Source organism: Schistocerca serialis, chromosome 6, assembly GCF_023864345.2.
Source record: "Schistocerca serialis cubense isolate TAMUIC-IGC-003099 chromosome 6, iqSchSeri2.2, whole genome shotgun sequence".
NCBI classification, from domain to species: Eukaryota; Metazoa; Arthropoda; class Insecta; order Orthoptera; family Acrididae; genus Schistocerca; species Schistocerca serialis.
Genome location: NC_064643.1, coordinates 230,955,038 through 230,969,930, shown reverse-complemented (window position 1 = coordinate 230,969,930; position 14,893 = coordinate 230,955,038). Strand labels below are relative to the sequence as shown.

The following is a 14,893-nucleotide window of genomic DNA, read 5'->3' as shown; positions in this document are numbered from 1 at the left end:
GCGGTCCCTGTAAGGGCAGCAGCAGGCGTCGTATCTGGCTCACACTCCAATATGATTACCATGAAATTAAAAACTGAACTACCGAACAGGGTACTGTAATCTGATGATGGACATTTGAACTTTTATTATAGCGGGAGAGGTTTTGGAAAATAATAAAAATTAACAACTCCACAGAAAAACTTATTTATTAATGCCAGTAGGTAGCAAAAATGCTTATTATTCTGTAGCCTAATTAGTTTGACGAAGATACAGTTTTGTTCGAAAATCATTGTAACATTTCTGTTATGTATGTAAGAGTAAAAATCTAGCTCTGGCTGTCATCGCTGTCAGATGCCTGTGATCACGGTTATCCAGGATCGTAGGTAGTCCACGTTGACGTAGACGGCGCCACCAAGGGTGCACATGCCGCTCCCCCACGATGAGATGCCCACCCGCGTGCTGCCGCTCACCAGCGCACTCCCAGAATCACCATGGCACACGCTCTTTCCCGTCTCTCCAGCGCACAGCATGCGCGGAGTTACTTCGCGTCCGACGCTCGGGAACTCACACGCGGAGCAGTCCCTGACGCTGATGTCCACTTTCCGCAGGATGAAGACAGGAGCGTCCGTCTCCGTTAATCCCCAGCCGGCTACTGTGACAGCGAGGCCAGTTGGAGGGTCGTATCTGTCCTCTGGGAGGTTGATGACTGAAATTTTGGCGCCCAGTGGAAATGAAACATCAATCTGCCAAATTCAATATATGGTGGGGTGGTAGAAGGCAGTTCAATGATTACAGCATATCTATATTTAGAGAAAGCTTTTGTTAAAACCAAATACACTACAGTCCATTAAAAATGCTACACAACAAGAAATGCAGACGATAAACGGGTATTCATTGGACAAATACACTCCTGGAAATTGAAATAAGAACACCGTGAATTCATTGTCCCAGGAAGGGGAAACTTTATTGACACATTCCTGGGGTCAGATACATCACATGATCACACTGACAGAACCACAGGCACATAGACACAGGCAACAGAGCATCCACAATGTCGGCACTAGTACAGTGTATATCCACCTTTCGCAGCAATGCAGGCTGCTATTCTCCCATGGAGACGATCGTAGAGATGCTGGATGTAGTCCTGTGGAACGGCTTGCCATGCCATTTCCACCTGGCTCATCAGTTGGACCAGCGTTCGTGCTGGACGTGCAGACCGCGTGAGATGACGCTTCATCCAGTCCCAAACATGCTCAATGGGGGACAGATCTGTAGATCTTGCTGGCCAGGGTAGTTGACTTACACCTTCTAGAGCACGTCGGGTGGCACGGGATACATGCAGACGTGCATTGTCCTGTTGGAACAGCAAGTTCCCTTGCCGATCTAGGAATGGTAGAACGATGGGTTCGATGACGGTTTGGATGTACCGTGCACTATTCAGTGTCCCCTCGACGATCATCAGTGGTGTACGGCCAGTGTAGGAGATCGCTCCCCACACCATGATGCCGGGTGTTGGCCCTGTGTGCCTCGGTCGTATGCAGTCCTGATTGTGGCGCTCACCTGCACGGCGCCAAACACGCATACGACCATCATTGGCACCAAGGCAGAAGTGACTGTCATCGCTGAAGACGACACGTCTCCATTCGTCCCTCCATTCACGCCTGTCGCGACACCACTGGAGGCGGGCTGCACGATGTTGGGGCGTGAGCGGAAGACGGCCTAACGGTGTGTGGGACCGTAGCCCGGCTTCATGGAGACGGTTGCGAATGGTCCTCGCCGATACCCCAGGAGCAACAGTGTCCCTAATTTGCTGGGAAGTGGCGGTGCGGTCCCCTACGGCACTGCGTTGGATCCTACGGTCTTGGCGTGCATCCGTGCGTCGCTGCGATCCGGTCCCAGGTCGACGGGCACGTGCACCTTCCGCAGACCACTGGCGACAACATCGATGTACTGTGGAGACCTCACGCCCCACGTGTTGAGCATTTCGGCGGTACGTCCACCCGACCTCCCGCATGCCCACTATACGCCCTCGCTCAAAGTCCGTCAACTGCTCATACGGTTCACGTCCACGCTGTCGCGGCATGCTACCAGTGTTAAAGACTGCGATGGAGCTCCGTATGCCACGGCAAACTGGCTGACACTGACGGCGACGGTGCACAAATGCTGCGCAGCTAGCGCCATTCGACGGCCAACACCGCGGTTCCTGGTGTGTCCGCTGTGCCGTGCGTGTGATCATTGCTTGTACAGCCCTCTCGCAGTGTCCGGAGCAAGTATGATGGGTCTGACACACCGGTGTCAATGTGTTCTTTTTTCCATTTCCAGGAGTGTATATTATACTAGAACTGACATGTGATTACATTTTCTCGCAATTTGGGTGCGTAGATCCTGAGAAATCAGTACCCCGAACCACCACCTCTGGCCGTAATAACGGAATTGATACGTCTGGGCAGTGAGTCGAACAGACCTGCCCATGCAGCTTCAACACGATACCAGAGTTCATCAAGAGTAGTGACTGGCGTATTGTGACGAGCCAGTTGCTCGGCCACCACTGACAAGACGTTTTCAGTTGGTGAGAGATCTGGAGAATATGCTGGCCAGGTCAGCAGTCCAACATTTCCTGTATCCAGAAAGACCCGTACAGGACCTGCAACATGCGGTCGTGCATTATCTTGCTGAAATGTAGGGTTTCGCAGGGATCTAATGAAGGGTAGAGCCACGGGTCGTAACACATCTGAAATGTAACGTCCACTGTTCAAAGTGCCGTCAACGCGACCAAGAGGTGACCGAGACGCGTAACCAATGGCACCCCATACCATCACGCCGGGTGATACGCCATTATGGTGATGACGAATACACGCTTCCAATGTGCGTTCACCGCGATGTCGCCAAACACGGATGCGACCATCATTATGCTGTAAATAGAACCTGGATCCATCCGAAAAAATGATGTTTTGCCAATGGTGCACCCAGGTTCGTCGTTGAGTACACCATCACAGGCGCTCCTGTCGGTGATGCAGCCATGGTCTCCTAGCTGATAGTCCATTCTGCTGCAAACGTCGTCGAACTGTTCGTGCAGATGGTTGTTGTCTTGCAAACGTCCCCCTCGGTTGACTCAGGGATTGAGACGTGGGCACACAATCCTTTACAGCCATGCGGATAAAATGTCTGTCATCTCGACTGCTAGTGATACGAGACCGTTGGAATTCAGCACAGCGTTCCGTATTATCCTCCTGAACCCACCGATTCCATATTCTGCTAACAGTCATTGGATATCGACCAACGTGAGCAGTAATGTCGCGATACGATAAACCGCAATCGCGATAGGCTACAATCCGACCTTTATCAAAGTCGGAAACGTGATGGTACACATTTTTCCTCCTTACACGAGGCATCACAACAACGTTTCACCAGACAACGCCAGTCAACTGCTGTTTGTGTATGAGAAATCGGTTGGAAACTTTCCTCGCGTCACCACGTTGTAGGTATCGCCACCGCCACCAACCTTGTGTGAATGCTCCGAAAAGCTAATCATTTGCATATCACAGCACCTTCTTCCTGTCGGTTAAATTTCGGGTCTGTAGCACGTCATCTTCGCTGTGTGGCAATTTTAATGGCCAGTAGTGTAGTTTCACCGATTTATAGCAGGAATAAAAGATTGCCCAACAGTTGCAATAAGTGTTTTTCATACAACCTTGACCAAGATTTCGACGGATATAAACCCGTCCCCTTCGGAAGAATAGACAACTTCACGTAAGCAATTACTCTGTAAAATCTGTCTCACTGAATGATCACACGTAACAATTATGGCCCTTAGACTCAAGGGCTTGTCACATCAGTAAAAACAGTCACTTAGAGTACCAGACTATGTTAATGGCTACATGTCGGGCCGCCACTGATACAGTGCAGCAGCCAGACATTGCATTTCGGCTGACGCAGCACCCGGCAATTACACACTGCGCCGTTGGTGGTTGAATGTGTTGCTACGTGGTATAGCACAATGAGGCGTTCTCGCAGCCAAGAACGTGAAGGGGCCTACCACCTGTCATAACGCATCAAACCGTCATGTAGACACTAATGGTCTGTTACTCTAAGTGACTGTTCTTACTGATACGACAAGCCCTTGAGTCTAACGGCCATAAATTTTACGTGTGATCATACTGGGAGACAGGATTTACTGAGTGAATTCCTAGTGCAAAGTTGTCTGTTCATCTGAAGAAGACGGGTTTAGATACCTCGAAACCGTTGTCAACGTTATGTGGAAACCACCATTTTTTTCGTGTGGTTGACGGTCCATTATACATGTTTTTTTATAACCGTTACTGTACTGCAGCCACGCTCCAAATACCGTCGATTTTTTTAAATGTTCGCTGCTACATATGAATCTTAAAGAAAATTGAACCTTATACTGTTCTGGTAGCTGCACCTACTCTCGAACACAATGTGTTTCCAACCACAGTAATACATAAACGTCATTACCTGAAAACAGCAGTGTTTTCTGGCAGCATAGCTGCTGCTTCTATTTCTGGATACTATCTAACAGCTTGAGTTGCCCTGGATGCAAGAATCTGCAAAGCCATCTTCTTTTACTGTGCAATCACTTTTGTGATCCTTTCGCTGCTGCCTTCGTATTTATTGTGTCAATTGCTACATTTTTGTTGGAAGTGCGTAATCTAGCTTTAGTAATCTGTCTTGTATCAGATTCACGATACCCAAACCATGCATGTGTTGGGTAGTAGATACAGTCAAGCTTACGTGATACATTAGACCTGCACGGATGATACTCTTCTTTGCGTGCCCATTTATTTGTAAGGAATTTGTGATTTCTGCAATGTGTTGCTTTAGTAACACATCTTTAATAAAAGTATGACTGTGTTAATGCATGCAGGTCAGGAAATCTGACGACAACAGGGAGAGCGGTGTACTGACAACATGTCTTTCTACATCGCAGCCGATGACACCTCAAGCACACGATGACTTAGCGATCGGTCGGACTTAGTTGGCCCGCGTACGACCAAAACTAGGATGATTAATCCATACACAGTATATAACATGTAATTATTCTGTCTCTGTAGTAACACGATAGCTCAGGAAACCAGGGTAATAGGGTTGAGGTGGAACAGTAGTTAGCATGGAGCAATGGTTTGCACACTGGACTCGCATTAGGGAGGGTGACGGTTCAAACCCGCGTCCGGCCATCCAAATTTACGTTTTCCGTGATTTCCCTAAACTGCACAAGGGAAATACCGGCACAGTTCCTTTGAAAGGGCACTGCCGATTTCCTTTCCCAGCCTTGACGCAGTCCGAGTTGGTGCTCCGTCTCTAATTACGTAGATGCTGACGGGACGTTAAACTCAATCTTCCTTTCTTCCTGCCAGTGTAATGAGAAGCCTTGGAGGAGAAAATCTTACAATCTGATCACTTCGTTCGCTACCGGAGAAGCATTGTTCCTCTACTAGAGAATGACTTTTCTTGATAATTTCTTTAAGGAAGCTCTTCTTGAATTCTGGTGTTCCTTTTGCTGCTTTGATTTTTCTTCGTAGAAAAGGCGTTTATGGACTTGATATTGGTTACCTTTTCGTGCTGTTGTTACTGAGGATTCTACATGATCAGCTTAAAGGTACTTAACGTATTTGTGCAGATGCCGTAACAGGAACTGCGGAATTTATCACAGTCACTGTTAATAATTGACAGCAGCACGAACTGTGTGGGTTTATCCTCGTCAGAGAGGGCAGTTTTCCACGCGTTTTGCTCAATTTTTTTATTGCTGCATATTTGAAACACGAGATATTGGTAGATATTTCCTACACAGATCCGGATAAATGTACAGCAGGTGTCACTGTAAGAGCAACAATTTGTTGAACATAAAATTCCGAGGAATGGTTTTGGCCGTATTGTCGCTATACTGAGTTTCAGTTAATTCCGGTGAAGTACATGATATCTACACCGAAATGCCCTATGTTTTTAAGCAGTTTGGTCACTGATGACGTACTGAAGCGGCACGCAGGCAGTGGGCTAGTCTCTGAAGAACAAACCGAGAATTTTCATGAAGCACTCCAACGAAGTCCATGCATAACTATTCCTTAGGCTTCATGGGAGCTTCAAATGTGACGTGCCACTATTCATACGATCCTGTAAAAGTGATTCCGTCTGTACAAGGGACAGTGTCTGCAGATCGTAAACCACGATGACAAGTAATGGGGACAGGCATTTACGTGTAAGATGTTTCTCCGAATCAACCGGTATTCTTGTTTATTGTCCAGTATTACGTTTTCCATGTCTCTGGATCTGCTTTAAGCATGACGTCTGCATTTGGGGGTTCCACAATCAACTCAGTATCAGGGAAAAAGCACAAGATAATACGAAAGTGAATATTTCGTGTGGGTTCATGGGCGTTAATATAGTTGGGTCGTTCTCCTTTGGAGAGGAGACCAGTTACAGAGGTCTGCTTTTCCCTAATTAGAAGACGTATTAGAAAAACCTTTGGTTCCAACAACATGTTGCTCAACAACACTGATCGTTTGATAATTGGAATAATCTGAATCGAACATTTCCAGGACACAGGACTGGGCGTCATTGACCCATAAATTGGCCTCCACGTTCTCCTGACATCACTCCGATCGATTTACACCACTGGGTCTCCTTAAAGGACAAGATGGTCCCCACTGCAGTTTTCGGACCTCCGTATTCGGAGTGTGGAAGCCGTTGCTAACATCCCTCTGGACACGTTGCAGAACACCTGTATGGAAACTGCATTCAGACTAGAGCATCACGTCACTGCAGGGGCTCACTTCGAAGTGTTTTGATGTAATGCAAATTTAATGTGATATGTAATTATTTTACGGAAAGAAACAAATTTATTTCTTTGCATTTTGTGTTGGTAGCAAATTGAAAGTGGGTCATTTCGGTGTAAACTATGCAGATTCTTGTAGATCTCTTTAACAATAGGACTGATACAGCATATAGAAAATTCTAAACAACATACGGTGAAATGAGAAGCGTGGGTCGTGACATTGAGAGCGGAATGGGAATCTCACTGGTAAACACAGAGGAGAAAGCGGATGGGTGGCAACAGTACGTTGAAGGCTTATAAGGAGGAAGGCGTTGTCAGATGGCGTGAGAGAAGAAGAATCAGCATTTGACACGGAAGAGACGGGGATCCAGTATTCAATTCTGAATGTAAATAGCTACAGAAGACTTCAAATCAAATGAGTTAGAACTGACAGATAATGTTCCATTGGATTCTCTGTAATCAGAGAGGCAAGTGCCAAAATTTCGATATAGTTGGTGTGTAGAATGAACGAGGCAGACGAGATATCATCAGACTTATCGAAAATTACTATCCACACAATTCGGAGGGTGACAAGAGTAGATAAGTGCAACAGATATCGCAGATTTATTTTAACAGTTCATGCATCGTAGTTGCTTACAAGAGAGACATACAGGAGAATGGGAAAGGAAATTAAGGATAAGTATTACTCCAAAAAAAGTAAAGGCACCAGAGAGGCGGTCCTCAAATTGTGCTTGATAACGGAAACACGACCGTAGTAAAATCAAGAAGAAATACTCATAGGATGTGCAGACCTGGAAAAGAGTTCGAAAATGTAAAATGTTGCAGGATGTTGAAAATTCTGAGAAAAATAGGAGTTAGCTGTGGGGAATGAGGGTAATATGCAATATGCCCAGGAACAAAGAGTGGACAGTAAGATTCGAAGATCAAATGACGAAGTGCATGGATTAAAACGGATGTGAGACTAGGATGAAGTTTTTCACACCTACCGGTTAATCTTGACATAGACGAACGAATGAGGCAAGTGAACGAATATTCAGAAATGGGATTAGTATTCGGGGTGAAACGATATGTCATAAGATTAGCTGACAACATTGCTATCCTCAATAAGAGTGAAGAAGAATGCTGAATAGAATGACCAGTCCAATGACTGTATTAAATGGATCGGAAGTAAACCGAAAAAATAACGAAGTACAGAGATGTATCGAATTGAGAACAACGAGAAGCATAACATCAGAATTGTAGAGTACGAACGAGGCGAGTTAGCGAATTTTTAAGTCAAAATAACCCATTACGAACGAAGCAAAGATGACATAAAAAGTAGACTAGTACAGGAAAAAAGGGAATTCCTGAACAAAGATGTTTATTGGTATCAAACATAGGGCTTAATTAGAGTAAGAAATATTTGAAAATGTACGTTAGGAACACGGAATTTTATGGTAGTGAATCATGGACTCTGGGAAAACCAGAAGAGGTGAAAATCGAAGAGTCTGAGATGGAGTGCTGAAGATGAATGTTCAAAATTACGTGGACTGGTAAGTTAAGGAACGTGGAGGTTCCTCATATTATCGGTGACGAAATGAACTTATGGACAACAGTGACAAAGAGTAGGGACAGGATGGTAGTACGTGTGTAAACGTGTCCCATTTCTCGTTCGGCACATGTAGACTTTCGTTATTGTTTTTTCGCCGTAATTAGCCGTATCTTCCCAATTATAGGAAGATGGTCCTCGATTGTGGACCTTCTGGTTCATAGTTTTCAAACTAGGGCGCAGAAGCTTAGATGCGATTCGTGTGTTACTTTACAGAGGGACGTATGCAGGAAATGGTTACTACTACAGTTCGGAAGCATATGTAAAAAAATTATTTTGCATAAATATTAGACTGAGAATCTGTTTGTATCCCCCTAACAATTCGCCATCTATACGAGATGTTGAGAATCACTTCAGGTTTGAACAAATTTTGTTATTTATTATGAAATAACATATTTTCTGGAGATCTTCATATGTGGATCTCAGGACATTATGCATATTTGCTAATTTCAACTTCGTCTTCGATAATGGAATGCCTAAAGAGCTCTTATTTCAGTACACTACAGCAGTATATGAAATGTTAAGTGATAATCAGAAGTTCTTTTCAGTAAAGCCAATGGGAACTATCTGCTTGCGAAGGTAACAAATTCTCGTTTTTGACTTAAGTTTGTGCTGCTGAGCTTCATGAAACTGACTGTAGATACGAGAGAAGGACGTATCTGTACAGTGAATTCTTCTAACAGCGAAGTTGTAGATGATGCAGAAGAAACTGAAGAAAAATCCAAGAAGAGCTCTGTTGCCACCTGTTTCAGAAGATACGTTTTAAAATGTTTGCCAACTAACGAAATTTGTTGAGGCTAGGAAGGACTGAAAATGCAGTAAACCTGGCTGCAATTCCAAGATAAGAGGCTTGTGCGTCTGTAGTGCAACGTATTTATGTTTTGTGTAAAATAATTCTTCTGAAACTCATCATAAAATGTACTGTAATGATCTATTTACTAGCAAATGCAACTTCTTTCTTGAAAGAAGATATTGTATTATTATTGGTGTGTTGGCAGAAGAGCCAACACCGTGTTGCTAGAGGAGGCCGAAATGCACGCGTTTAAGCTCACGCAGACTGGCGTGAGGTCTGGAACAGTTAAAGGAGTTGAGTCTACTAAATAAAGTACGGAGTTGCTTGAATACTTAACTTTAATCCATAATTTGAGAACATCGCTCTTGATGATATATTAATTATAATCTCAATATAAACTGGTAATGGCGCCTTGCTAGGTCGTAGCAAATGATGTAGCTGAAGGCTATGCTAACTATCGTCTCGGCAAATAGGGCGATCGTGCGAACCATCTTTGTGCGCAAGCACAGCACCGATCCCGAAATCCGATGCATCTACCATCAACAAAAGGGGTTTCTGGGGATCGAATGGCGTAAGGTAAGTAGTGGAAAGCAACGCCGACTTCAACTGGCGAAAGGCGCGTTCGCATTCTGTCGTCCAGACGAACGGAACACCTTTACGGCGTAAACGGTGAAGCGGAGCGGAAATGGAAGAGGCGTGGCGCACATATTTATGGTAGTAATTGATTTTTCCCAGCACACTCTGTAGCTGCCTCAAATTCTGCGGCAAAGGCAAGTCCTGTATGGCACGGAGGTGCTCTGGACTCGGATGTATGCTTTGGGCATTGAGTACGTGGCCCAGGTAGGGTAAGTCCCGAACAAAAAACACACATTTGTCCTTCCGCAAGCGAAGACCATTTTGTCGAAAGACTTGAAACAATGTTCTGAGAATGGCTAAATGTTATTCTTTCGTCTTTCCGGAGATCACAATATCGTCCAGATAGTTTGCTGCAGTAGGGACCGACGCACAAACAGTTTGCAGATATTGCTAAAACAATGCAGGGGCGGATCCACACCCGAATGGCAGTCGTTTGAAGCGATACAAACCAAGATGCGTGTTAACCAACAAGACGCGCTGGGATTCGTCGTCCACTGGTATTTGCAAGTACGCATCTGCTAGGTCCAACTTCGAAAAATATTTACCCGGACACAGTTTGCCAAAAAGATCTTCCGGGTGGGGTAAAGGAAAAGTTGCAATCACTAGTTGTGGTTTCACTGTTGTCTTGAAGTCCACACAAAGTCTCAATTTTCCGGAAGGTTTTGGCAAAATTACTAAGGGTGAGGCCCAGAGAGAAGCCTGCACACGATCAATTACACCTTGTGATTCCAAATCGTGTAATGTTCTTGCGACCTCATCACGCAAGGCGTGGGGAACATTGCGCGCTCTGAAAAATTTCGGTTGCGCGTTTACTTTCAGTTCCAAATGTGCTTTATAGTTTTAGCACAACCGAGGCCCGGTGCAAAAATGTCTGCAAATTCTTCACATAGACGAGAAACACTGGCTGAAGGCACAGTGTGGTTCACTGATAGGACCTGATTGACTATAGACAAGTTAAACAACTGAAATAAATGTAAACCAAACAAGTTCACTGCAGAAGAAGAACGAAGTACGTAAAATGACACAAGTTTTGTTTGTCCCTTGTATGTTGCAAGAAGGCTGCACTGTCCTAACACAGGGATATTCTGACCGGAATAGCTAGTTAACTTAACTTTTGCGGCACGCAACGGAGGTGTGCCCAGTTGTTTGTACGTGTCTTTACTGATCAATGAAACTGCAGCTCCAGTATCAAGCTGGAATGGTATCACGGTGCCATGAATGTCCAAATCTACAAAAAGTTTATTGTCCTGCTGACGACAAGAGCGACTGTCTCGTGCAACGTGAACAGACACTGGTACAGAAGCACTTGCGACTAGACGCGATTTCCGGCGATGTCGACGCACATTATTTGTGGGACGAACACAGTCACTGTTAGAAAGAGTGGCACTGGGCAGAGTGGAATGAACTACATGAATGTCCATGGGCGAAGGTTCACGAGCCTGAGTATTCTTGGTTCGATTCCGGCGCGAAGCAAAGGGCCTGGAATGGTTGTGAGTGTCCGTTCTGAGCTGTTTCTGGCAATCACTTTGAACATGTCCTTTTTTATTACAGAAAAAGCAAATACCTTGGCGTGACGGGCAAGTCACACGCGAATGTCTAGCAGCACACCGCGGGCATGACTTCACTGCATTTGCTTGCTGGCGTGGCACACGTTTTGGAGAGCTTGGTGGCAGCTGCGCGGACGGGCGCGAGGGCTGTTTACTGTTCCCTGCAGCTCGCCCGGCGGGCCGGTTAATGTGACACACAGCTGGCGAAGTTTCAAATGATTCCTGAGCAAAGTCAAGTGTGTCTTGCCGATCCAATATGTCTATCACTTGTTGAAGGGAGGGATTGACTAGTTTCAAAATCTGTTCTCGTATACAAACATCAGAAACGTTCTGTGCAATCGCATCACGCACCATAGTATCTGAATAAGGGAGTCCACATTCACACTCAAAAGCACAATCCCTAGTAAGGCCTTGCAAAGTGGCAACCCACTCCCGATTAGTTTTACCGACCGTACGTTTTGCACGAAAGAACGTATACCTTTTGGCAACTACATTGACTGACTCTTTGAAATGTGCATCTAATGCAGACAAAATTTCTTCGTAGGACAGAGTTGCTATGTCGCGTTGGGGAAACAATTTCACTATCACACGGTAGGTGGACACTCCTACACAAGAAAGCAAAAAAGGCTGCCGCTCAATACCTTGAATTCTGTAGGCAGAGAGATGGACCCAAATTGGCGTGACCACTCCGTCCAGCTTTCCAGTGCCGCATCAAAAGGACGAAAAGGTGGTGCAACTGCGTGTTGTGGCTGCGGTAGCGGTGGAGCGGCGGCCGCCTCATCGTTTTGCATTGCACGTTGATCCTGGACGAGCTGTCCAGGGGCATCCAATAAGACCTGCGTCTGCTGATTCTGTAACCGATAAAATTCGGACAGTACTTCTGGAGATTGTGGCGAAGCCATGATGCAAGTAAATTAGTGCAATATAAAGAAGAAGACCGTTTTTACACTCGTCGCCATATGATGTGTTGGCAGAAGAGCCAACACCGTGTTGCTAGAGGAGGCCGAAATGCACGTGTTTAAGCTCACGCATACTAGGTGAGGTCTGGAACAGTTAAAGGCGTTGAGTCTACTAAATAAAGAACGGAGTTGCTTGAATACTTAACTTTAATCCATAATTGGAGAACATCGCCCTTGATGATACATTAATTATAATCTCAATATAAACTGGTAATGGCGCCTTGCTAGGTCGTAGCAAATGATGTAGCTGAAGGCTATGCTAACTATCGTCTCGGAAATGAGACCGTAATTGTCAGTGATCCATCTCTGGAAAAGTCTGCTGTACAACTGGGGCGAGTGCTAGGACGTCTCTCTAGACCTGCCGTGTGGTGGCGCTCGGTCTGCAATCACTGACAGTGGCGACATGCGGGACCGACGTATACTAATGGACCGCGGCCGATTTAAATGCTACCACCTAGCAAGTGTGGTGTCTGGCGGTGATACCAAAATTATTATTTTCTTGTGTTTGTGAAGCAGTTTTAGAGCACTAATAAAAATATTTTTTGCAAAACCACATACTTCAAAAATGTTAATAACATTAATATTGCTATTTTCTACGTGCATATGCATATACCGTTTACTGTTTCTATATTTGTAACATGTTTAGACTTAAGGAAGGGGAAGAAAATACTAAGTCAAATCTCAATTTATTCTATTTTGGATATTTAAACAAATATATTACTTGCATTTGTGTCGTGTTTGTATATTGGTTTGCTGTAGGACATCAAGAAAAATTTCCTGCTAATATATTTTATCTCATGCATGGATAGGTTTAGACATCAGGGAATAATGTCCTTGGTACTAGAGGCAGCAGTAAAGGGTAAACACTGAAGGTGAAGACAGAAACTGGACGTCGGATGCAAGGGTTGCTCTGAGGTGAAGACGGTGGCACACGGAGGAATTCGTGGTGGATCGGTTCAAAAACGTCTGATGCGTGACGACCCAAAAAAAAGAAAAATATCTAAACGAACACTCACCCGCATGACCGCGATGTCGTAGTCACCAGAGAAGCTGTTGTTCGTAGACCTCGGCCACGTCCAACACTGTGCCGCCGCTGATACGGCTGGAGGATCCGGCGCGCACGGTGTACAGCGCCTGGTACGGCGCTCTGTAATTGATGACGCAATGGGCGGCCGTGAGAGCCCACTCGGTTCCGATTATGGAGGCGCCGCACTGCTGGTAGCCGCCGTACAGCAGGGCCAGAGTCCACGGGTAGTTGGTGATGCTGGCTTCGGAGCCGCCGATGATGCAGCCGTGAAGCCGCGACCTGATCCGCAGCGCCCGTGGCTCCACCAGCTGCAGCTGCACAGCCAGCAGCAGGCACAGCACTGCGACCTGGATGCCTGCCATAGCGGGTCTAAAGTCTCAGCGAATGTGCACTCCATATATAGCTCCCCACTCCCTACTGTTATCTCTGTCCTCCAAATTGCTCGGCTATGAAGTGTCTACTTGGAGAGTTTTATCGGTCGGTGAACGGTGTCACAATTTAGCAAGACTGGAAGTGTCTCTTCATCCCAGATGATGAGCAGTTTAAGTTTCGAAAGCGTTAGAAGCATTGACGAAATGTTCTCGTGTACAGATTCTTGTTAGCAGAAACATGTATTTGAATGTTGTAGCAACCATTCGGGTTGTCCATATTTCACTGCGGGTGGGAACTGTGCCTGTTTATAGCGGACTACAGTATCCTAACACAGGATAGAGTCAAGATAGGGCATCACTGAACGATCTGTAATTTACGAGCGGTTAGGAGCAAGTGCAGAATAACGTACTTCCCGTGAAGGCATACTGATTATATGGATCAGTGGCAAACGCTGTCACAAGGCACCTAATAGCGGCCGGGATTTTGGGACTCGATAGGATGCTCGCAACACGAGGCTCAGTGGCCTGAGTAACATTGCCTATTAGCGACAAGATTAATTACTACGCTGAAGGTTAATTCTCCACATTAAAATAAGCAAGGGTGCAACAGGTTGCACAACAGAAGTCAGCCTCTGAGACAATGGGTTGACCACTAACAGAAGCAGGAACCACTAGCAGCTTTTAAACACAAACTTCGAAAGTAGCTCTCCAAGTAAGAGAAGCGGACTTTTTAAAGCTTACCAAGGCTTATAACGAGCGATATAGAATTGGTGTCCCAATGATCCCACTGAGATCTCCCCCTGAATACAAAAACAAGGGATTTAATCGACTTGGGGACGCACTATTTCTAGATTCCTATAGCCGGCCCACCAATCCACCGGAACTTTACAGGCTTCAGCCAATCTGATGAGTGGCTCTGCATTTCCAGAACGTCTCTGATCAACCACATCCAGGTTCCTCTCCTTCTCTTACTCGCAGGGTATAGGTATTTTTTGAATTTTCACAAGCAATCTCAAAGTTTGGTAGCAATAAAAATGAATGCTAAATGTGACTTGCGTTGCTCTTATGGCCACCAACAACAGTGTTTTACGTCACGTGGTTCCACCCAGAGGCCTTTTGTGAGAGGGGATCGCTGGTGTAACACTCTGACTAATACAAACTTAATGACGTTGCGATTCTCAGGGGCAAGTATCAAGCTCGCTC

At 45.5% G+C, this 14,893-nt stretch overlaps 2 protein-coding genes across 2 annotated transcripts; both read right to left on the bottom strand.

Annotated features, from left to right (window-relative positions):
- Positions 1 to 326: 326 nt before the first annotated feature.
- On the bottom strand, positions 327 to 13,314 carry LOC126484781 (trypsin alpha-3-like). The gene is made up of 2 exons (XM_050108378.1): positions 13,309 to 13,314; positions 327 to 722 (listed from the first exon to the last, which is right to left on the bottom strand). The coding sequence occupies exons 1-2, from the start codon at positions 13,312 to 13,314 to the stop codon at positions 327 to 329; spliced, it is 402 nt and encodes a 133-aa protein (XP_049964335.1).
- A 16-nt stretch (positions 13,315 to 13,330) lies between these two features.
- Positions 13,331 to 13,681, bottom strand: LOC126484780 (trypsin-3-like). Its single transcript, XM_050108377.1, has one exon. It carries the CDS (start codon positions 13,679 to 13,681, stop codon positions 13,331 to 13,333), a length of 351 nt encoding a protein of 116 aa, XP_049964334.1.
- Positions 13,682 to 14,893: the final 1,212 nt, after the last annotated feature.

What these genes read in the sequence shown, in the direction of transcription:
- LOC126484780 (XM_050108377.1), bottom strand. Translation starts at nt 13,681, where the DNA reads ATGGCAGGCATCCAGGTCGCAGTGCTGTGCCTGCTGCTGGCTGTGCAG.